Here is a 24,026-nt window from a genome sequence, read left to right as displayed (position 1 = left end):
CCCAGAGGCGCACTCCATTGTCCCGCCAGACAGTCTGATCTAGCAGGACTCTTGGCGTTTACATGGAAGGTTTATCCTTATGAACGGTCAATGGGAAGATTTCCTCTATGAAAAGGAAAAAGGCACAATCTGCTCAGAAGCACATCTGCAAATCAGATCATAGAATGCCTCTCTGGGAAGCACTAGGAGTGCTGCTATATTCTATTTTGTTTCTAAATGCAAACAAAAATATTAATTTTGTTCCCAAAGGCAGCCTGAGGTGTTTTCTGTAAAAGAAAGAAGCCCAATGCCGGAAAGTTACAAAACCTAGACATTCCCCTTCTAACTTAACGGAGGGTCACTAAAAAAAGCTCTGAAAATGAGAATTATTTCCCAACTGGCTCCTCCCCACTCCCTTAGGGAGGAATCACTGCGCCTGCGCGCGAGCGCGAAGCTCTTCCGGCAAACCACCTTCAAGCTTCCCAACGGGCGCTAGCCGCTTCCCCAAAGCAAATCCAGGTCGTCGTGGTAACGGGCTCCACCAATAGGCGGCTTCGTTTCGCTCCGCATGCGCATTCTCGCCTATGTGCGTACGCGTGAGGTGCGGCCTCTTGATTGGCGCGCTGACGAATGCGAAACGGGAGCGCGAGGGGAGAGGTGGGGTTTAACAAACCTGACGCGTCGACGACCTTCCCGCCCACTTTGACGTGAGGTCAAAGGTTGCGAGCAAAATGGCGGCCGCCTCGCCAAAACGGAGCCGCTGATTGTGTACTTGGAAGCGGGCCTAAGGGGAGCAGCCGGCCGTGGAGAGAGAGACGCCTCGCCTCCTAGGAGCCGCTGTCCGCCCAGACTTCGCTCTCAGGCCCCGGCGGGACCCCTCTAAGAGGAGGCCCCCGAGCTGCAGCCGCTGCCTCCCTCGGACGTCGTTCTTCCTCACAGGACACCTACCGCCTCCCTAAAGCAACTCGCTTTTCATGAGGACTAGCGACGGTCCCCTCAACTAGGCAGCCGCGCCCGTGAAGAATCGCCCCTCGAGAGTTGAAGTTGCGGCAGCTCCTCGCCTCAGAACAAGCTCTCCCCCCTCGCCCCAAATTCCTAGTCGGAGCTTCAGTAGCCCTCATGCCCACCTCATTTCTAGCAACACATCCCCGCCGTGAAACGGGAATCCTCCTGGGAGACCCACAGGAAAAGCGCCCTCTTCCTAGACACGCTCCAAAAGGGAGCCGGCTCCATGCTGGCTAGATACCCCTAGACCTGACCAGAAGCCCCGACAGCTGCCAACGCACCTGCTTAAACCAGATGCGACCTCGCAGATCAGGAGTCCCCTTGTTGGCATCTCCTTTGTAGAGAAAGGCTGTACCCAGCCCTGGCTCAAGGAAGGGTAACTACATACCCATAGGATAGTTTGGGGGCAGCTCGGCAGCAGCCTCGGCTGCTCCTAGGTCCAGATGCTGCCCCCGCAAATTGGGAAGGTTGCATACTGCATTACCCCGGGATTCCTTCTCCCAGATAGAAACCTAGTCAGTAACCAGTTTTTGTTCTAAAAGTGCGTCTATCAAGTTAGCCAGGAATCACTGACAACTGCTGTCGCTTCTTTAGTAAATAGACTACAAGACAAGAGATCTCTCTTTTAAAAAAAAGTTGTAAATAGCTAAATGCCTACACAAAAAAGAGAGATGTATCTAGTTTGCTTTGGTAGGTCTTTAGAGGATTCAGAAGTTGTCATCTTTTAACCTGGGGTAGGAGAAGTTCTCTTTCTAGGAAGCATCCCCTTACCTTACTAAATGTCAGTAAGTTGCACAACAGATACTAAGTTTAATACATATATAATTCTCCCTAATTTAAGAGGTCAGTATTAGTAGGTTAGGTCTCCCGAAATCTGAAGTATTCACACTCCGAAAATGCTTTATGGGCAATGTTGCCTCTTTGGACATTTCTTTGGACTATTCTAAAATTTTCTGGTGAAAGATCTTTAATGGGAAGAAATCAGCCAAGAAAGGAAGAATTAAAGTTACCTTTGAAAAGACTGCTAATGAGGCTTGTGATGTGTATTTGATTTTCATCAAGGTTCAGTAGTACTATTTATGATGAACAGGAAGAAAGGAGACAAGGGGTTTGAGAGCCCAAGACCTTATAAATTATAAGTATCCGCTACTGTTTCTTTTCTTATGACCACAGGTTGATGTTTGTAAACTGAAGCAATAGGCCTTTGGAGTCCAGAAAGCTGCAGATTGTTTAAAAAACCTGGAGAGAAATTGAAGTTACATTTTAACAACTAGTTTGGTAATATAAATCAGTTCCATTAAAATGTGGGAAACTGCATTTTTGGTTTTCCCCTGATACATGTAAATATGTACAGTGCACTCCTAACTATTTCAACTTGAAAGTACGGTAAGTCTTGTTGAATTCAGTGAGGCCTACTTTCAGGTACATAGAATTAGACTTGTGACCTTAGTTCCTTAGGCATCAAAATTTGCTTGGAACATGAAAGTACCATGCATGATCCACAAGCAAGTTGAACTGAAATATTTTTATGTAACAACAACAACAACAACAACAATGAAATACGTCTTCCATCGGCCTGGGTTGCCTCAGCCTCTGTCAATTATTTCTATTGGTTTGAGGCTCTTTAAGAATATATTTTTTTATCTCAGCTTAACTTCTCATGTTATGCTATTACATTGACTTCAGAATACTGTACTTTTGATACAGAAAATACTGGAAATTACCTACATTTGTTTCTGGTGATGGCTAATTGTGATGTGAAGTGCCAAACAAGCTGAGAACTATAGAGGAAAAAGGGTGCTAAAACTATTGCATGATTGTAGTTGGCCTCTTTAGGTTGGAATTGCTGGGGTAGATGTGTTTTAACTAGAATCCCACCCAGGAGAGAAGCTTCAGTTGTACATGTCTAGCTGCTTGAGTATATAATGGAATATTAGAAAATTTACTGATATTTCTGATCCCACAACTGATGTTATAAATTGTTTTCTATTAATGCAGATAATATTTTCTCAGTATATATAGAATGAATCTTCTCTGTTTGTTGCAGTGTTAAATGTGGTGCATACTCACACATACAATATAGGCGTTGTTTACTTGATACCAGCTTGATACTTGGCCACTTATGGAGGGTGCAATAATTCTTTATGATGAAGTGCCCAGGATGGCCTGTGTCTAAAATCTGTTATGTGACACATGAGTGCAGGCAGACAGATGGTCTGATAACTTATTTTCTAGTTCTCTGCAAGCTTATACACATCAAGATCTTTATTTTGAATTTTTTCTTCCTTTCCCCAGCACAACCCACCAGGTGGTCTGTATCAACAACATAAATTTCCAGAGAAAATCTGTTGTTGTAAGTATACAGTGGTACCTCGGGTTACAGACGCTTCAGGTCACAGACTCCGCAAACCCAGAAATAGTACCTCAGGTTAAGAACTTTGCTTCAGGATAAGAGCAGAAATCGTGCGGTGGGGGCACAGCGGCAGCGGGAGGCCCCATTAGCTAAAGTGGTACCTCAGGTTAAGAACAGTTTCAGGTTAAGAATGGACCTCCAAAACGAATTAAGTTCTTAACCCAAGGTACCACTGTATTGAGGGGAAGGGACTATAGAGCTCAAAGGAAGAGTACATGTTTTGTGTATAGGAGGTCCTAGGCTCAGTCCCTGGAATCTCCAACAAAAAGAACCAGGTACCAGGTGATGGGAAATATTTTCTGCCCAAGACCCCAGAAAGCCACTGCTAGTTGGACCAGGCAGTCCTGAACTAGATGGACAAATAGCGTGACCTGGTATAAGCCAGCTTCCCATGTTCCTATTTAATTAACGTAGTGAAAGTCTACGTCATAAGCCTCTACTCTTCTGGCTATTAAGGGATTCACTTTTATAGTTGGTTAACTGTGTTTTCTTCATGCTATGTATGCCATGCATCCCATTTTGTGACAACAAACAACCTCACATTTCTGCTGTAATATTTACAAAATACCAATGGCCAGAGAGGTTATTCTAGAGGAGTTTTATCCTTTTCTTTAGCTGCCTATCCTATCCTTTTGTTCTTTACCATTAAGCTGGCCTGCAACTGCCACTGACTGACAATTTTACAGCTTGCTTGCAGAAGTGCTCAAAAGTTTCATGCTACCTCAATTGACATTAGTGAGAGTTTACCCTGAACTGGAACCTGTTAAAATGATTGCAATCACAACAGCAGGGAATTGTTTATGGAGCCAAAAAAGCCACACCTAAGAAGTGTGAAGGATCAGCTTCACCGCCAAGACCTCAGGGATAGGTTAGGCATAAACCGTTCAAATATTTAAAATATTAAAGCCAGATAAATTTTGCATTTACCCATTGGTTATTTATTTGTTTAAGATGGGCTCAGGTTAATAAACAGCAAAATTTATTTCTGAAAATAAAATCTTCAAAACACATCATAAAAAGAAAATAATAAAATTCACTTAACATGCAATACCCACTTAAAAGAGAAAATATTGTGGTCTTTTCCAAAAGCTGCCACAGGGAGGCTCAGGTATGTTTCTGTTGAAAGGGAATTCCACAACTCCAAAACCATTATGGAGAAAACCTTGTTCCACTTTCTGGTATAATTGATATTGAGATGGCTGGTTTATGACAGGATTTTTGTGTTTGATCTTAATAGCCAGATTGGCTCTTAATAGGAAAAGTGTTTCCTGAGATATGAAACATCAAAGCCATTGCATAATTCTTTAATGGGGGGGGGGCAGGGAGATGATCCCACTTCATCTACAAATTGTAGATACGGTAGTTTATAAATAGCGTTAAAAGTCAGTGCCATCACACTGAAAAGCTAAAAGGCAAAGGATGCAGTTTTACTCAGGTTTTATATGATGATACTGTTCCACACCTTTTTATATAGGTCTGTTTTTATTGATACTTACATAAAAAATGTGGAACGATATCAACGTATAAGTACTGTTCCACACTTGACAGGGTAGGTTGCTGTGTGCTGAAAGCCGTTTATGAGCAGTCCCAAAGAGCACATTGCAGTAGTCAATCCCGATGTTTACAAATAGAGGGAAGAAAATTCCTGTCTCCTGAAAGGAGTTATCAAACAAATAAAACATGAATGACTGAATTCTTGTTTGGAGGTTCTAGCGCAACATCCTTGTGTTGATGGAGATTGATGGATTTCAGTGCTAAATTCTTTCATTTTTCATGAGCTTTTGTGTTCCCAGGAACCCGTAATATATTCCACATGCTCTGTTTTTATGTGCTTACCCCCGGGCTGCAGATGAATGAGTGCCACCAACCAAGTTGTGTCTCTTGTTTCTTGGTTTCACGGGGGAGAACTGAATAGTTATGTTAGGGTGGGGTTTTGTTTTTTAGGACAAAGCGAAGAAGGCATACTTGCTTTGATGGGATTGTGATCCTGCCTCCAGTTGTTTGTTGCTATACCTTCACATTTACTGTGAAGGAGCTGTGGTTGGGTTTAGTGTCTGAGTAGCTTCTCCGGGAACACGGACAAAATTTTAGTGCTCAGTTATGAAACTCGCTCCATGACGTTGGGCCAGGCACCTAACTCGCAGGGTAGTTGTGAGGAAAAGCGGGACGCTCTCCTAAATGCTGCTGTGAGCTTGGTGATAAAAGTGTGAACAAATAGGAAGGGGAGAACCAGAGACCAAAAGGACTGGTTGTGTCTCAGGACAAGCAGCATTTTCAAGTCTTGAAAAGTGTAGGAATGTGCCCCCTAGTTTCTGTGAAGTAGAGTTCTCCTGTGAAGGAGAATCATGGCACCTCATGCTGGATGTAGGGTGGCCAAAAAACAAACACACAAACAGGGCTCCTGTACCTTTAATATAGGGATAGGGTGCTGGTGATTTCAGATGTTGCATTGTAGCTCCCATCTTCCCTGAGCATTGGCTATGCTAGCTGGGACTGATGGGGGCTAGAGTCCAAGGACATCTGGAAGACTACAGGCTTCCCACCTCTGCTTTAATAGTTGCAACAGTGACAAGCTGCACCTGGTGAAATTCCTCCTTCTGCACAGCTGCTAAAGATGTAAGAGCACTGTCCTCATTTGCATCTGGTCAGCCTAGCTGTACCTAGGACTTTCTTCATTGATTGAAGGGAACGTTGCACTCCTCTTGTTACTTTCTTACTTCTGACACCGAGTGTGTCCTTAACAAGCAGTATGAGAAGCAACCCGGTGAGAGCTGGTGCACTTTTTAAACCTTTCAGTTGATGCAAAAGGAAACTCATTTTGAAGCTATAATAGTATTTATAAAGCTAAATTGCTTTGGAGTGTAAACTTCTGCAGGTTAAGAAGAAAATATATGTGTGTCCCTGATGTTGTTCTTTTAAATCTGTGCAGGGTTACGTGGAGCTGACAATATTTCCCACAGTTGCAAATCTGAATAGGATCAAGCTGAACAGTAAACAATGTAGGATATACAGAGTGAGAGTCAACGATCTGGAAGCAGCTTTTATTTATAATGACCCCACGCTGGAGGTTTGTCACCATGAGTCAAAACAGTAAGTAAATAGTGCATAGTTGCTACCGTCTCTGGAATAGTGATCAGTATCTTTTTTGGATAGGGTATGAAGTGGGCTTTGAGTCATGAGTGTTCTTGAAGCACAAGATTGATCAACACATTTAATAGGTGTCAAAAGTGAAGTAATGATGGGAAGTATTTCACAAATCTGAAGTTTTTGAGATAATATAAAACATACGAAGAGTCCGGGATCAAGCCAAAAATCCATCTAGTCTAGCATCCTATTCTCACAGTGGCCTGAATTGCTTACTTTCAGACAATTCGCAGGCAAAAGAAAATGCTGCACTTGACATCTTGATAATGTCACAATTGGGCAGCCTTACCCAGCTGTCAAAGGGGCCATTGGTTTGGAGGACGTTTGAATTAAACCTAGCGGCCAGATCCTACTGTCTCATGGCCTGATCCTAACCATACTGACCCAAAATGATATGACATGGGATTTCAATGGAATGGTTACAATGAAGCATGTTTCAGATTTTCAGCCTCACTCTGAAATATGAGAACTAGGGCTTTCAGGAGAAACTCACTGGAACTCAGTTCTGGCACCTCTCAACTGTGCGCCATTGCCATTCTGAGAGAATGAAGGAGGTGTTCATAGTGAGTTCCAGCACCTCATTTTCCAGAAAAATAGCACTGATGAGAACGATAGCATTGGCCTGTCTTTCAGGATTGCTGGAAAGATTATTGAGATAAAGTATGTGAAGTGCTTTGACTATTTAGGGAAAATGTTACAATGATGCTAAGTATTTCTTTTAGTGGACATTGTTGGGAAATGATGGCACATTCTTACACTTTAGGATCCTGCTGCCTGCCTGACTCCCAACAACACCATACCCTCTTGTATAAAAAGGATGCACGTGCAAGCAGAGACTCTGGGTGGTACAAATAAAGCTTTGCTGGATTTATTTAAGACATGTCTTTGTGGAGGAAGACAGTGCTTTCCCACCAAATCATAGAACTGTGGAGTTGGAATGGACCACCAGGATCATTTAGTTCAACCCCCTACAATCCAGGAATCTTTGGCCCAACATGGGGCATGAACCCACAACCGAGATTAAGAGTCTCATGGTCTACCAACTATCCTGGTTTGCAATAGCAAGAATTGCCATTCTGGATACAGTGGTACCTCGGGTTACATACGCTTCAGGTTACAGACTCCGCTAACCCAGAAATAGTGCTTCAGGTTAAGAACTTTGCTTCAGGATGAGAACAGAAATCGTGCTCCGGTGGTACGGCGGCAGCGGGAGGCCCTATTAGCTGAAGTGGTGCTTCAGGTTAAGAACAGTTTCAGGTTAAGAATGGACCTCCGGAACAAATTAAGTACTTAACCCGAGGTACCACTGTACATAGTAACGTTGCATAACTGAGCCAACAGGAAACAACCAACTCTTAGACCCACAATTCACAAATACGTGTATTTTTGAGTAAGATGCCTAAAACAGATTTCTTCTATGTAGCATCTTTATATATTAAGGGTGTGGTGAAAGAGGCCCCAACTAGTTTAACTAGCTGAAATAATAGTTTGCTGGAATAGTCTAGATTAACTATGCATCTTGCCAAATAATTCTATTACAGATGTACAACCCAGAGAAAGGTTTTTTGTTTTGTCACAACAAGGCAAGGGTCTCTCTTAGCAAACAGTACCCCTGGTCAAAGTACATCTTTATTTTTGATACATTTTTATTTTTAATAAAAGACTACATGTGCCTAACAAACTCCATTTTCAGCAGTATTCAAGAAGCTTCTAACAGGCTTGCACTGGTTTTAAGTTGAGACTTGGACCTTCAGTATCAGTAAGTGCCACGGAGCTTTAGTGTTAAATACAAATGAATATATAGTGAAAGGATGTCAATCCAGATCTCCACTTCTCAGCTGCTACCATTTGTATGGAAAGTAAGCATACCCATAAGACACCCCCTCCACCATAATGGTCCTCTAAATAGATTCCTCTACAGTGAGTCACATATTTGAACAGGACCAATGCACATGTGAAAAAGAGAACAAACTAAATAATGGTTTCTGTGAAATTCTAGCCTCTGTTCCAAGGAGTCTACCTCTCATTACATAAAATATGGCCCATTTCTGTCTGTGAACCCACTGGTATTTAGTATCTAACCACAAGTTCCCTCTAGATACAGACATTTTGGAAAGCTGTCCCTTGGTGATAATTAGAGGCAGAATATTCCTGTATCATATTTACTTTAAAGTAAGTTGATTTGAATATCCCTGAAATTCATATTGAAGTTGAGACTTGTGTTGTTTATTATTTCTGGTGCTTATTATGTGTGATAATCACTAAAAGATTTAAAATATGAAAATGCCATTAGGGCAAGGCAGAAATTAAGAATCGCTTTACGGATGGTTTATTTTTGCTGGGCTTGCGTCTGATTCTGGAAAGAATTAAGTGTACAGATAGACTGCATTTACTGGCCTAGCATACGATTTGTTAAAGATGGTTAAAACAAAATAAAACAAAAAGGATTGCAAGGAGCTTCAAAAGGACCTCCCCAAAGTGGCAGTAAAATATCAAGTGTAAAGTGTAAAGTGATAAGTTAGCATGTGGTAGTTCTGACTTGAAATATAGTGGTACCGGAAGTCTGTTCCAAAAACAAAGTGTTCCCAAACCAAGGCGCACTTTCCCATAGAAAGTAATGCAAAATGGATTAATCTGTTCCAGACTTTTAAAAACAACCCCTAAAACAGCAATTGAACATGAATTTTACTATCTAACAAGATCATTGATCCATAAAATGAAAGCAGTAATCAATGTTCTGTACTATAAATAAGACTGTATTGTAGATGACAAAAAAAAATTTAAAAAAATTCTTACCTGCACTGATGATAGTTATTGTTTGGATGGGGGGCTTTTATCCCTTTTTGCAGTCACACAATCAATCAATTAACAGGCCACAGTCACAAAAATGAAAAAGCCACACACAAAAAACGCAAAAAATAGCAAGAACAAAAGACCAAATATCGCCTCAGAACTCTGCAATCAGAAACGGAAGGCTTTAATTATGATGGGGGGGGAGGACTTAAATTAGCTGCTCAAGGATACAAATGGGATGAAAAAAAACCTTTATTACAATGCGGGGGACTTAAATTTGCTGCGCAAGGGTAAAACAAGATGAAAAAACCTTAATTACTATGCGGGGGACTCAAATGAGCTGCACAACAGTAAAAACGGAAGCTCAGGAGCATGTTCGGCTTCTGAGTCAAACCGGAACACTTCCGAGTTTGCAGTGTATGGGTACTGAGTTGTTCGGGAACTAAGCTGTTCGAAAATTGTAGTGGGTATCCTCTTGTTGTTCCTCTTGCTACTTAGCTGGTAGTAACATGCTCCAAGCCTTCAGATTCAGATAGATTTCAACAACTAAAAAAGCAAAATTGAAAAGCTAGGGCTAATTTGCACACCATGAACATTGATTGTTGTTGATCATCTCACTCAATGACTCCTTTCTGAGTGTATGAATTGACTCCATGGAAGCGTACCATGTTTTATGAAGGCGTGAGATGGTAGTGAAAGTTCTGCCTGTGATGTTTGAGCGGGAATTGCTTCTTTATACATGCAAGTCACCACTTGTGCACCAGCCATAGTATTATCAAAGGCTAAAAACTGAGCTAACTTGTTTTCTTAATAAATGGTCAAAAATTCTTTCAGGCTTGAAGTTTGTCCTTCAGGACTGAGGTGTTTACATCCTCTGGGCTATGCATGAATAATCTCTGGGCTATTCATGAATAATCAGTTTAGCCTCTTGAGTTTTCCATGTTAGATTTCAAAAATTCAAAATGAAGTTTACTCAGTATGTGGTGGGTAGGGAATGAGGTGGAAGGAAAGCTTTGAAATGAGGTCATGTCTGATTTTTGTGAGGTTTTAATTTGGCTCAAACCCTTTCATTGTACAAAACCCTCCTTTTTCTGTGGAAGATGAGTTGGTGTGGGAAAGAAAGTATTGTGTCTTCTTTTTTGTGTTTGAACCTTGTGGATAGTTATAATGTTGGGCATATTGTAAAAAAGTAAGCTATATTGAGACGTCTAATAAATCTTTAAGTCAAACAGGGAAAGAAAGGGCAATTTTATTCCCTCCTTTTAGTCGCTGAATTTTATTGACTCATTTCAGGCATGATATTGCTAGTTTTGAAAAGTATCTCTTAGGAGATGAACTTGAGCTCATTGACGAAAGAAAGCAATGCTACATATTTGTAGAACTAGTTCTGTGAAGAACTTGCTGTAGGACTCCAACTAAGAAAGGTATTCTCTGTTCTTCATTAAATCAGCCTTTAAAAGACTGTTAAGGGTATGGTGCAAAGCCACCCAGCCAAGGAGCTCAATTGACTGTGAAATCACCACCATTAGAGTGCAACAGGATGTAGATGAGTTGGCGGTAATGAATGGGATCGTTGTGGCTTGGTTTTGGAAGGTTGCTTTTTTAACTCTGAGTTTCCAAGCGTTTGCGGCCTGAAATGTAATATGCAAAAAGTTAAAACTGAACATACAGCGCGCACGTTGTATATTATCATCCGTTTAGGAAAAGAACAGCACCACAATAAGAATGGTTTCAGTAATATAAGGCAGTCTATAGTAGACAGCGGGTGGCGCTGTGGTCTGAACCACATAGCCTGGGGCTCGCCGATCAGAAGGTTGGCGGTTCGAATCCCCATGGCGGGGTGAGCTCCCGTTGCTCGGTCCCTGCTCCTGCCAAACTAGCAGTTTGAAAACATGTCAAAGTGCAAGTAGATATCGTCGGGAGTCTCGGCTTCATGGCAGGTTCTTAAATGGCCGGATGGGCCGGATTTAGGACCCCAGGGGCCGTAGTTTGCCGACCCCTGCTATAGTTATTCAGACCATTATTTTGTCAAATGTGAGGAGGCAGAATAATATTCAGCCTACTTTCTGGCAATCGTGCTGGCTGCTGATTTAGTTTCCTGGTCCAATTGATGGTGCTGGATCCTACCCTTTCGACGTCTTTTGTGGCCTGGGACTGATATATTTTGGAGATTCCCTCTCTCCATACGTGCTTAAGTCTCCAGTTCCATTGTGTAGGGCAGGCCAAGCTCTGTGTGTCCTTGCCACATGAAGTCAAGATAAGTGGAGCAATGGACAAGATTTTCACTGCAATTGTCTCAAGCTTATCAAATGACTTTCTCAGTTAAGTTTAAAGCTTTTATTGTGACATTTCAAAGAGGGTGTACAATCTGCCCATGAGTGTTGAGTTGGCATTTCTAAGTGGTTACTGTTAGAGGTGACAATTTTAAGCACTTCTGTTGTGGGCATTTTTTATCTGCTTTTTTGCAGCATGTGAAGTCCCTTGACCCCGAATCCTTTTTTTGAATTTGAACTCTGAGTCCTTTGTGTTGCAGGAGAAATCTCAACTACTTTTCCAATGCGTATGCTGCTGCAGTCAGTGCTGTGGACCCAGATGCTGGAAATGGAGAGCTGTGCATCAAGGTGCCGTCAGAGCTTTGGAAGCATGTCGATGGTAAAGACCAGAAACCCTTAAAATGAAAGTGCTACAGACTTGCTAGCAATCTAGAATAGTTTTCCAGGCGTGCTGCGCTTTGGCAGGGCTTCAATGGCCCTGCAATGCTGGTGCAGCGCTTTTGATTTTGAGGCGTAGATCAGGCAAGCTGTTTAATTATGTGAATTATGGCAAGTTCTTAAGAGTTACTTCAAGCCTCACAGACTAACTTCTGTGTACAGAAAATAATCTCCTGCGCGTATTCTCAGTAAAATGTGTTTTATAATAGAAAGTTCTGTTTCGCTTTGAGAGTCCTGGGTCATCATCAAAGATCTCACCTTCATTCTTTCATCTTTTTCTCTTGCTTAGTTCATTGAAGTTCTGAGTACAAAGTGGTTTTGCAAGTTAATGAATAGTTAATGGTGGGTTTGCCAAGTTTCTCCCAGAAATACCAGATTAATACATATTTTATTACGTGGTTGTTCTTTTACTGCTGCAGAATTAAAAGTCTTGAAGGTACATATCAACTTTTCTCTGGACCAGCCAAAAGGAGGCCTTCATTTTGTGGTACCCAACGTGGAAGGAAGCTTAGCAGAAAGAGGAGCCCATGTCTTCTCTTGCGGGTATCAAAATTCTACAAGGTGAGAGTTGCAGAGTCTTGTGGGAGTGTAAAAGGGTGAAAGGCTTCTGGGAAATGATATACAATGAATTGAAAAAGATGTTGAAATATACGTTTGTTAAAAAACCAGAGGCCTTCCTATTAGGAATGGTAGGAATTGAAATTAATAAGAGAGACTGTAAACTGTTTCAATACGCAGTGACTGCTGCAAGGATACTTCTGGCCCAAAGATGGAAGCAGGAATAAATTCCAGCAGTGGAAGAATGGAGAAGGAAATTGACTGAATATGCAGAATTGGATAAATTGACTGGGAAGATTCGATATCAGAAAGACCAAAAATTTATCGAGGACTGGGGGAGATTTACAGAATATCTGAAAAACATATGTGATGTACAGACAACGCTTGTTGGTTTTGAAGAGACTCTGTGAGATAGTAAGAAATAGTGCAAAAAAGAGATATCTGCTATCTGGGTATCTGAAGAAGTGTGCATGCACACGAAAGCTCATACCAAGAACTAACTTAGTTGGTCTTTAAGGTGCTACTGGAAGGAATTTTTTATTTTGACTATGGCAGACCAACACGGCTACCTATCTGTAACTGCAAAAAAGAGAGTAAGAGGAAAAGGAGTTCTAAAAGGCAATATTATGTTTTGAAATGCATTAACAAAATAGAAATTTTACAAAAGATTGACAGAGAAGTCAAAAATTGAAGTCAAAAAATGAAGAATGAGTGTTAAAATATTTGTTGACTGTATAAAATTGTTTGGAAAATGAATAAAAATTATTTTTAAAAAAGAGAGTTGCACAGTCTTATGCTCCCATTTCCCACGGGCCTTGAAATTGAAGAGTGTTGTGAGAGTTGGAAATGAGGTCCTATTTTGCTTTACGGTCATTTCAGAATATTTTAAGACCATTCAGACATGGTGTTTTCCTTACATGGAAGAAAACAAATAACCCATGTGTGCACTCATTGCCAATTGGCAGCTTTTCAATTGATGGTCATTCAGTAAAATAGATATTTTACGTGCTGCTCAGTAAATATAGGGTCAGTTGACCTGTGGTGCTTCATTACCCTCCCCTTCTTCTCTTTTGAATAATGTATATTTAATTTCCAGAGCTATCAGAGTCTGATTTATCATTGTTAAAACGAATGAGAAAGCCCCTAAGCTTTGACTGGCAGTCTGTCCGAATAGAAAAGGAAAAATCTTAGCATTTTACCTGCTTAACTTTCCATTTTTTATATGTTATACCACTTCAAGAGAACTGGAATACATTCCCCATCCCCACCCCTGTTATTTTTTGGGTGGGTGGAGGAATTAATCTGTACATTCCTGTATCAACAACAAGAAGAACAAAAAACAAAGGACTGAAGACATCACTGTTGGACCCTGGGAGCTCTCTTGCAAAGGTGCAAACATATTTCAAGTGTGCCTTGCAGTGTACTTTTCTGAAGTAGAACTTTCGAAGCCTCCCCAGACTAGTCAGTCTTTCAGTATTGTAGAACTGAACTTATTAACGTGGAGTAGCAGCCTCATGGGAGTCCTAAGCTGGCTAGCTTTTTGTAGTTCTTTATGTTTATGCATTGACAGAATGGAGAATCATAGAATCATAGAGTTGGAAGAGACCACAAGGGCCATCGAGTTCAACCCCCTGCCAAGCAGGAAACACCATCAGAGCACTCCTGACATATGGTTGTCAAGCCTCTGCTTAAAGACCTCCAAAGAAGGAGACTCCACCACACTCCTTGGCAGCAAATTCCACTGTCGAACAGCTCTTACTGTCAGGAAGTTCTTCCTAATGTTTAGGTGGAATCTTCTTTCTTGTAGTTTGGATCCATTGCTCCGTGTCCACTTCTCTGGAGCAGCAGAAAACAACCTTTCTCCCTCCTCTATGTGACATCCTTTTATATATTTGAACATGGCTATCATATCACCCCTTAACCTCCTCTTCTCCAGGCTAAACATGCCCAGCTCCCTTAGCCGTTCCTCATAAGGCATTGTTTCCAGGCCTTTGACCATTTTGGTTGCCCTCCTCTGGACACATTCCAGTTTGTCAGTGTCCTTCTTGAACTGTGGTGCCCAGAACTGGACACAGTACTCCAAGTGAGGTCTGACCAGAGCAGAATACAGTGGCACTATTACTTCCCTTGATCTAGATGCTATACTCCTATTGATGCAGCCCAGAATTGCATTGGCTTTTTTAGCTGCCGCGTCACACTGTTGGCTCATGTCAAGTTTGTGGTCAACCAAGACTCCTAGATCCTTTTCACATGTACTGCTCTCAAGCCAGATGTCACCCATCTTGTATTTGTGCCTCTCATTTTTTTCGCCCAAGTGCAATACTTTACATTTCTCCCTGTTAAAATTCATCTTGTTTGTTTTGGCCCAGTTCTCTAATCTGTCAAGGTCGTTTTGAAGTGTGATCCTGTCCTCTGGGGTGTTAGCCATCCCCATTATCAAAGATTTGGGAAGGGTCAGCTGCTTGCAGGATTGTACTGTTTTGGTAAAGCTAAGGCCCCAGATGCCTACACATCAAGTACAGCAACATTTGTCTTGGATTGGGAAGATGATTATGGTTTTTAATGACTTCACTTTCTCTCCAGGTTTTGGTTTCCTTGTGTTGATTCATACTCCGAACTATGCACATGGAAACTGGAATATACTGTGGATGCCACAATGGTGGCTGTCTCAAATGGAGACCTGGTGGAAACGGTGTATACTCATGATATGAGAAAAAAGACCTTCCATTATATGCTGACAATTCCAACTGCAGCATCGAACATCTCCTTGGCCATCGGACCATTTGAAATTCTTGTTGATCCCTACATGCATGAGGTAATTCTTTTCATAGGCAGCCTCTGTGTGGCGCTTCTCCTATTCCACGTGATTTGTCCTGGTCTGAGGTTCTAAAGGGTTTTAAAGGTAAAGGGACCCCTGACCATTAGGTTCAGTCGTGGCTGACTCTGGGGTTGCGGCGCTCATCTCGCTTTATTGGCCGAGGGAGCTGGCATTCAGCTTCCGGGTCACGTGGCCAGCATGACTAAGCCGCTTCTGGCGAACCAGAACAGCGCACGGAAACGCTGTTTACCTTCCCACCGGAGTGGTACCTATTTATCTACTTGCACTGGCATGCTTTCGAACTGCTAGGTTGGCAGGAGCAGGGACCGAGCAACGGGAGCTCACCCCGTCGTGGAGATTTGAACCGCCGACCTTCTGATCAGCAAGTCCTAGGCTCTGTGGTTTAACCCACAGCGCCACCCACATCCCTATGATTAGGGTTTTCCTCTTGCTATATTGGTCATATAGGATTTTTCAGTGCTTTTTTTATTTGTCCTGTTATATTTCTTAGTTCTTAAGAAATCATGTTCCCTATCCTGAATGCCCAGGGATAGAACAATATCTAAAATAAGTTCTCAACAGCCAGAATCCTAAAGTCGGAATCTAAATTTATCGCTCTATTTATATCACTTTTCCCCCTGACTATTGCTTTATAAAAGTTTTGTGTGTTGTCGTAAGTCTGTTGCCTTATCTTTGGGAAGTACCAATTCTTGTTGTAACTTGCAGTCGATTCCAATGGCTGGAAGTACCATAAACACCCACTTGAAAGCTTGCTACTTTATGACACTTCATACAGCAGATAGGCTGTTGTACATAGCCTCTGGCCGTGCCTCACGTTAACTGTTTTCCTGGATCTCTGGAAAGCTGTGGAGGACTAGCAAAGCTGCATAGCCAGTTCACCACCTCATCTTCTGCATCTCTAAGCTATATGCATGCAGTGATGGTGACCTCAGGGTCAAACTTGCTAATCTTTATATTTTCCATTGGCAGCGTTTTCTAATGTTCACTTTTAGCTATTTGCTAACTTGACTTTGGTTTTGTTTTTTTTAAAAGTTTTCTCCCTTGTTCTTGTTGTAGGTGACTCATTTCTGTTTACCCCAGCTTCTCCCACTGCTCAAACACACCACATCTTACCTCCATGAAGTATTTGAATTCTATGAAGAGATACTTACGTGCCGCTATCCTTACTCCTGTTTCAAGACGGTTTTCGTTGACGAGGCCTACGTTGAAGTAGCTGCTTACGCTTCCATGAGCATTTTTAGGTAAGTACTTATAACTAACTGGGACGCGGGTGGCGCTGTGGGTTAAACCACAGAGCCCAGGGCTTGCTAATCAGAAGGTTGGCAGTTTGAATCCCTGCGACGGGGTGAGCTCCCATTGCTTGGTCCCTGCTCCTGCCCACATAGCAGTTCAAAAGCACGTCAAAGTGCAAGTAAATAGGTACCGCTCCGGTGGGAAGGTAAATGGCATTTCCGTGCGCTGCTCTGGTTCGCCAGAAGCAGCTTATTCATGCTGGCTACATGACTTGGAAGCTGTATGCAGACAAACGACAGCTCCCTCGGCCAATAAAGCGAGATGAGTGCTGCAACCCCAGAGTCGTCCGTGACTGGACCTAATGGTCAGGGGTCCCTTTACCTTCACCTTACCCTTTACCTTTACTTAGAACTAACCCATCTAAAAAGAAGTGATTTGAGAAATGCACAGATATCCATCACACTTCATCGTATCTCATGCTGGTAGAGAGATACTTCAGTCCAAATCACTAGAGGTTTTTTGCTGTTTTGTATTTTTAAAGGAAACTCAGTGCCATCATTTAAGTTCATAAGGCCAAGGATAGCATTATACTGGGACCTGGGCTTTAGGCTGAAACTCAGTTGCGTATTTGCAAGGGATGCCTTTGAGCTAGCTCCACGTTTCAGTTCAGTTTCCAGCTTATAAAATGATGCCAAAGGTTGCCATAGAATCGACTGATGAGATAAGAGTTGCCAGATTGACTTCAATCCAATGCATAGTAATAACAATAATAATAGTAACAACAACAACAATTTATTATTTATAACCCGCCCATCTGGCTGGGTTTCCCCAGCCACTCTGGGCAGCTTCCAGCTGAATATTAAAATACAATAGCCTAGTAAACATTAAAAGCTTCCCTGAACAGGGCTGCCTTCAGATGTTTTCTAAAAGTTTTCTCTTTGACATCTGATGGGAGGGCGTTCCACAGGGTGGGTGCCACTAACAGCCAGTTTTAGAAACATAGGGTGTTTTAAAATGTTCCCAATTTTAATTTTGCGACCACAGTCCAAAGTGCATTTGGCAAAGGAGGGATGCAACTGTGATTTTTACTCTGAGTACACACACCTGTTGGTTCACACTTAGTGATTGTTTGGCTTCATGTTGCATGTGAAGCTGACCCGTATAAGACTTAAGAAAGCTGTTTTATACTTCTCTTGTTAAAATTCTGCTATTATTTGTTCATGTTTACTTGATTAAACTGGGGTGGAGGGTTTTGTTTCTCCTGAAGATTTTCTTTGCCACCGTTGTGCATATGCTTGTTTGTGTTTTTCATTTAGCACAAACCTTTTGCACAGTGCAATGATAATAGATGAGACCCCGCTGACCAGGAGATGTTTGGCTCAAGCTCTGGCCCAGCAGTTTTTTGGCTGTTTCATATCTAGAATGTCTTGGTGAGTACATCTTAAAATAGATAACTCCCACATCAAATTTTGGCTCTGAGTATGAGAATCATTATAAAGCATAAATGCAGATAAATTCTATAGCTATTACAGCAATCATAGCACATTTGGGGTTTCTTAAATGTGCAAGATAACCTACAAGCTCTTAATGTCTATTTACTTACATAGATTTTTAAGTTTCTGTATACTAGAGAATATTTTAAATAAAAATACCAAAAGATGTAGTTGCCTAGATTTTAATTACACTTAAGGCTTTCTTTCACTGCCAGGATATATACATCTGTTCTGGGTTCATTAGTCCTTTATTTATTTAGATGGTTAGAGTTGTTAGCTTTTAAAGTATTTTCACTAGGAGTGCATTCAGCACGGAGATTCTGTAAATCAAGAGGGCTTTTTCTTGCATTGCTTCTTCGCTTACAGGTCAGATGAGTGGGTGTTGAAAGGAATCTCTGGCTATATTTATGGCCTCTGGATGAAGAAAACCTTTGGTGTAAATGAGTATCGGCACTGGATCAAGGAGGTAATGAACCCCGATGGATTTTGAAAGCATCTTTATCCTTTTACACAGATACACAAGGGGATGCACGAATGGAGCTATCCTTTCCATTCATGCATTTTAGGATGAAGCTGTCACAATTAAGTGGGAGATTACACAATACCTATGTGTGCAGTTCTAGAAATATTTGGCAAAACAGTGTTCCCTGGGTAACTGACCAGTGAAGCTGCTTTGGGTGACATCATCATTATTATTAATAATAATTTATTAATTATAGCCTCCCCATCTGGCTGGGTTTCCCTGGCCACTCTAGGCGGCTTCCAACATAAGATTAGAAATACATTAAAACATCCGTCATTAAACAGGGCTACCTTCAGATGTCTTCTAAACGTCAGATAGTTGTTTATTTCTTTGACATCTGATGGGGGGGGGGCGTTCCACAGGGTGGGCGCCACTACTGAGAAGGCCCTCTGCCAGGTTCCCTGAGGGAACCACCAGAAGGCCCTCAGCGCTGGACCTCAGTGTCCAGGCAGAATGATGGGGGTGGAGACGCTCCTTCAGGTATACTGGACCGAGACTGTTTAAGGCTTTCAAGGTCAGCACCAACACTTTGAATTGTGCTCGGAAACATACTGGGAGCCAATGTAGGTCTTTCAAGACCAGTGTTGTGTGTTCTTATGGCCGCTCCTACTCACCAGTCTAGCTGCCGCATTCTGGATTAGTTGTCATTTCTGGGTCACCTTCGAAGGTAGCCCCACGTAGAGCGTATTGCAGTAGTCCAAGCAGCAGATAACTAGAGCATGTACCACTCTGGCAAGACAGTCTGCGGGCAGGTAGGGTCTCAGCCTGGGTACCAGGTGGAGCTGGTAGACAGCCGCCCTGGACACAGAATTGACCTGTGCCTCCATTGACTGCTGTGAGTCCAAAATGACTCCCAGGCTGCGCACCTGGTCCTTCAGGGGCACAGTTACCCCATTCAGGACCAGGGAGTTCTCCACACCTGCCCGCCTCCTGTCCCCCAAAAACAGGATTCAACCTCAATTTGTTCCTCTGTTTGAGGAAGCATTATGTTATATTGGGTTGGCTACATAAGCATTAACAGAACAGGTTTCTCTCTCTCTCTCTGGAAGTGTGTTAGCAATCCACCATGCCAGCCTCGGGTTAAAGGTAATTGCCCACCCTTGCAGGCCACAGGGTGGCACTAAACCCCCCTCAGTGATGCTCTGGTGTAGTGACACAGAACAGCCATTCAGGTAGGACCCAGCAGTTCTTTCCCCACCCCTGCAGATGAGCATCCAGTCATGTGAGCCCTGACTTGCTGTCTGAGGAAAGAAGAGCCCAGATACTGGTTTTCTACTTTAGTGAGAATTAGCCCTCTGTTTTAGGGGGTTCTACACCCTTCTGCCGGGGATGCAGGTGGCACCGTGGGTTAAACCACAGAGCCTAGGACTTGCCAATCAGAAGGTCGGCAGTTCGAATCCCCGCGACGGGGTGAGCTCCTGTTGCTCGGTCCCTGCTCCTGCCCACCTAGCAGTTCGAAAGCACATCAAAGTGCCAGTAGATAAATAGGTACCGCTCCGGTGGGAACGTAAACGGCTTTTCCGTGCGCTGCTCTGGTTCGCCAGAAGCGGCTTAGTCATGCTGGCCACATGACCCGGAAGCTGTACGCCGGCAACCCCAGAGTTGGCCACTACTGGACCTAATGGTCAGGGGTCCCCTTACCTTTACCTTTACACCCTTCTGCCAAGTGCATGGTTTATGAATTAGTCCAGACCATCTGCCTCTTTTCCTTGCGTGTCTTTATTATATCTATCAACAAGTGTGATGGATTTTGCCATAAAAAGCTTTCAAGTGATCTTGATTTAATTTTCTAACCCTGCACCCTGTCTTCATTTCCCCTTTTAAACAGCCTCATATGTTGTCATCAGAATATTGCACTGTGTTTTTTACAAATCTCCCCCCCCCAAAAAAAAAAAACACATCCATTTTTTTCAGTAACTGTTCACCCTGTTCACTGAGAGTAAGGTACCAAGCAGCAGAGGGAAAGAAAGGCAAAATGCCTCTCTTTTCAAGGGTTGTGTAGAAAAGTGTGTGTGTATGTTTGTGTGTGTGTGTGTGTTTGTCTTATGATGCATTCAGCTCTCTCTGGCAATCACACATTGCAGGGGCAACTAATAGTAGTGCCCAAGCTGCCCAAGGATTATCTGAAATGCACTTGAAAAACCACAGTGGTTTGCAGTTCTGCTCTTTGCAGATAATGTTTGTCCCTGCTTATCTTTGATGTGAAGTAGTGGAAGTTGAGTTTAAAAGGGAAGGGTTTGTGATCTGAATGCACAGTATTCCCCTGATGGGTACATTTGTAAGGAGGGGAAATGATGGAAACCAAATTGAATATGCTCATAATTTTAATATGCTTCAACAAGACCGTGTACAGCTTGTCTTCTCTTTGTAGCCAAATACACCGTTGCAATATTATTGTTATTATTATTTGCATTTCAGGAACTGGACAAAATAGTGGTGTATGAACTGAAGACCGGTGGAGTCTTACTTCATCCAATCTTTGGTGGAGGAAAAGAAAAGGACAAGTATGTTTAGTAGATTTATAGGGCCAATAATACACACACAAACACACACACACTCTCTCTCTCTTCAGGTGAGTAATGAGACATTTGGCCAAAGGCTTCATTACCTCAGCTACCTAATGGTCCCATAAAGGACATCCTTGGTAAACATTTGCCTTGTTTGAATTACAGAATGGAAGTATATTAACAAAATATATGCTAAGTAGATTAAAAACCTTTCCAAGGAAAGGGAAACTATTTTGCTACAGGTGTGAAAATCACTTTAAAACACACATTCTGCTATTTTTACAAGCACTAGAGTCCTTCTAATGACTGATGCACATCAGCTTTGAACAAACTGCAGTTTAAAAATAAATAAATTAGAGCATATGGCTGACGAACCTCATTCTGTGTAGCCATATGGAGGGAGGTGACTTTATTGCTCATTAAATGGTGCTGAAATACTACATTCAAAGTCTTAAATTGGTAATATAGGGATGGCAACATGGATTTATAAGCAATATGAGATGAAAGGGAACAGTTGTTCAACTTGAGTTGCCTAATTCAAGTGTCCGAGAATAGTTTTTATTAAAGAGGCTATAATTGAAAGCAAAAGGCTGCTTAAATACCTCTTCTCCAGTAAGTTCCTTTTCACTGGCTCCTTACCACTGGTTTGCTGCTTGAAGCACTGCTGGCAAGGCAGTTTGGAGGTGCCCAGTGATGGCTAAGGTCCAGCAGCGAGATGACTGCTTTGGGTGACTCAAAGGAGAGGAGTAACACATGCTATTCAGAGTAGACCCATTGATATTAATGAATGTCTCTAAGATAGGTCCATTAATTTAATTGTTTCTACGCTGAGTAAGGAGGGATGCGGGTGGGTTAAACCACAGAGCCTAGGACTTTCTGATCAGAAGGTCGGTGATTCGAATCCCCGCGACAGGGTGAGCTCCTGTTGCTTGGTCCCTGCTCCTGCCAACCTAGCAGTTCGAAAGCATGTCATACTGCAAGTAGATAAATAGGTACTGCTCCAGCGGGAAGGTAAACGGTGTTTCCGTGCGCTGCTCTGGTTCGCCAGAAGCGGCTTAGTCATGCTGGCCACATGACCCGGAAGCTGTACGTTGGCTCCCTCGGCCAATAAAGCGAGATGAGCGCCGCAACCCCAGAGTTGGCCACGACTGGACCTAATGGTCAGGGGTCCCTTTTACCTTTACCTTTCTTCTGAGTAAACGTAATTGAATACCACCCCATTGTAATTACTGCTGTCTTCCTTAGCCAAAAGAGTCTACTCATATCTTTTTTTAAAGTACTCCATGAAAGAGAATATAGGATAGTCATTATTTCTCCTCTTTCCTCCCTTCTGTGCTCCTGTCTGAACTGTTCATAGATTGTTACAGGCAGAAGCAAACTGCCGATGTTTGCAATTTACCCAGATAGTTTTAGTTTTACCCAAAGTTTACCTGAGAATATTTTTAAAAAAACACTGAGTACAATTTGTAAGTGTACTTCTTGAGCCCCTGTTCTTAATATAATCAGAGTTTTAATTAATAGTTTTCAATTGCTGGATTAGGAAAATCCTGTCTGACTCTTTGAATTTTTACTTTTGAACTTTCTGCTGTATTTGGGACTTTCCCTTAAAATGCAAAATTAAATATTCCTGCAATGATCTTGATTTTTGTTTTCCAGCCCTGCATCACACCTGCATTTTTCTATAAAGCATCCTCACACATTATCATGGGAGTACTACACTATGTTCCAGTGCAAAGCCCACCTAGTCATGAGACTCATAGAAAACAGAATAAGCATGGAGTTCATGTTACAAGTAAGTGTTTGGACACTTTTAAAATTTCCTATTTATAATTACTTTTTTAAAAATAATTAATTAAATACTTGAATTTCAGTGCCTTCCACTGATGTGACCCTAAAAGCAGACTATGAAGTTTATTACCGTTATACACAAATGGATGGTGTCCACAGACCATGAATTTCCTCGTGGCCACATAAGTTTTATGCCAACCATAATTGCGGGCTCTCTTTCTAGAGCAGACTCCCCCCCCCTTCCCCCTACCTAATTAATGTCTGTACTGACATCAGCACCATCTTCAATTAATGGCTTTCAACAGGGGTGACTAAGATTTGGCACTCCAGGTTTTTGGACTACAGTTCCCACCAGCCCTAGCCAGTGTGACTGTGGGAGTAGTCCTGCAACATCTAGAGAATCATGGGTTAGCAACCTCTTCCCCCTCTCTCCTTTTTTAAAACACACTTTATTGATTTTTTTTTTAATGACCAAAGTGTTGTCATCCAAGATAAATACATGTACAGGTGTTAAATCTTGTATAATGTCATCCACATGGCATCAAAACAAACTTGGAATATCTTTTATGTTACAGCTACCTCTGACTTGCTTAACCAGGGTTTGTAAACAAGAACATGGTTAACAAAACCTAGTTAAGAGGGAGCCTGATTTAGCCTTTAACCAGAGCTGACATTGGTATGAGCTATCCATTAAGCTTCAATCCCATGCATATTTAACCTTGAGGGTAAGCCACAATGGACTCACTGAGACTTACTTTTGCATAGGCATGTGTAGGAATGCATTGTTTTTCATGTCACTGCAGGAAGGTGGAATTTTTCTCCATAGAGTGTGTGATCCCACTGACTGCCCTTGATTATCTACCGAACCATGGTTAAGGGAGAGCCAGCATTCTGTTTTTCGTGCCCTGATCAATTTGTATTTAGTTGGGTGACTTCCAGGTTAGCGCCTCCGGCAATGGCGGATTTCCTCTGATCTGGAGGAATCCGCTCCGTGGAAATCAGGGTCTGGACCGCCACAGCGAGGCGGAGACCCACTAAAA

At 42.3% G+C, this 24,026-nt stretch overlaps 1 protein-coding gene across 1 annotated transcript in view; it reads left to right on the top strand.

Annotated features, from left to right (window-relative positions):
• Positions 1-679: 679 nt before the first annotated feature.
• TAF2 (TATA-box binding protein associated factor 2) overlaps positions 680-24,026 on the top strand; it is a 63,454-nt gene continuing 40,107 nt past the window's right edge. The window contains exons 1-11 of the mRNA XM_082235494.1: positions 680-2,120; positions 3,284-3,337; positions 6,327-6,487; positions 11,868-11,986; positions 12,465-12,606; positions 15,187-15,418; positions 16,499-16,683; positions 17,992-18,105; positions 18,535-18,634; positions 21,110-21,195; positions 22,855-22,990. Of these exons, the coding sequence (XP_082091620.1) occupies positions 2,064-2,120; positions 3,284-3,337; positions 6,327-6,487; positions 11,868-11,986; positions 12,465-12,606; positions 15,187-15,418; positions 16,499-16,683; positions 17,992-18,105; positions 18,535-18,634; positions 21,110-21,195; positions 22,855-22,990 (1,386 nt within the window). The 5' untranslated portion in view covers positions 680-2,063. The remainder of the gene's footprint in view (positions 2,121-3,283; positions 3,338-6,326; positions 6,488-11,867; positions 11,987-12,464; positions 12,607-15,186; positions 15,419-16,498; positions 16,684-17,991; positions 18,106-18,534; positions 18,635-21,109; positions 21,196-22,854; positions 22,991-24,026) is intronic.

Source organism: Podarcis vaucheri (genome assembly GCF_965113315.1).
Source record: "Podarcis vaucheri genome assembly, chromosome: 8".
Taxonomy (NCBI): Eukaryota; Metazoa; Chordata; class Lepidosauria; order Squamata; family Lacertidae; genus Podarcis; species Podarcis vaucheri.
The sequence above is the reverse complement of the archived record's forward strand: the minus strand, read 5'-3'. Positions and strand labels throughout refer to the sequence as shown.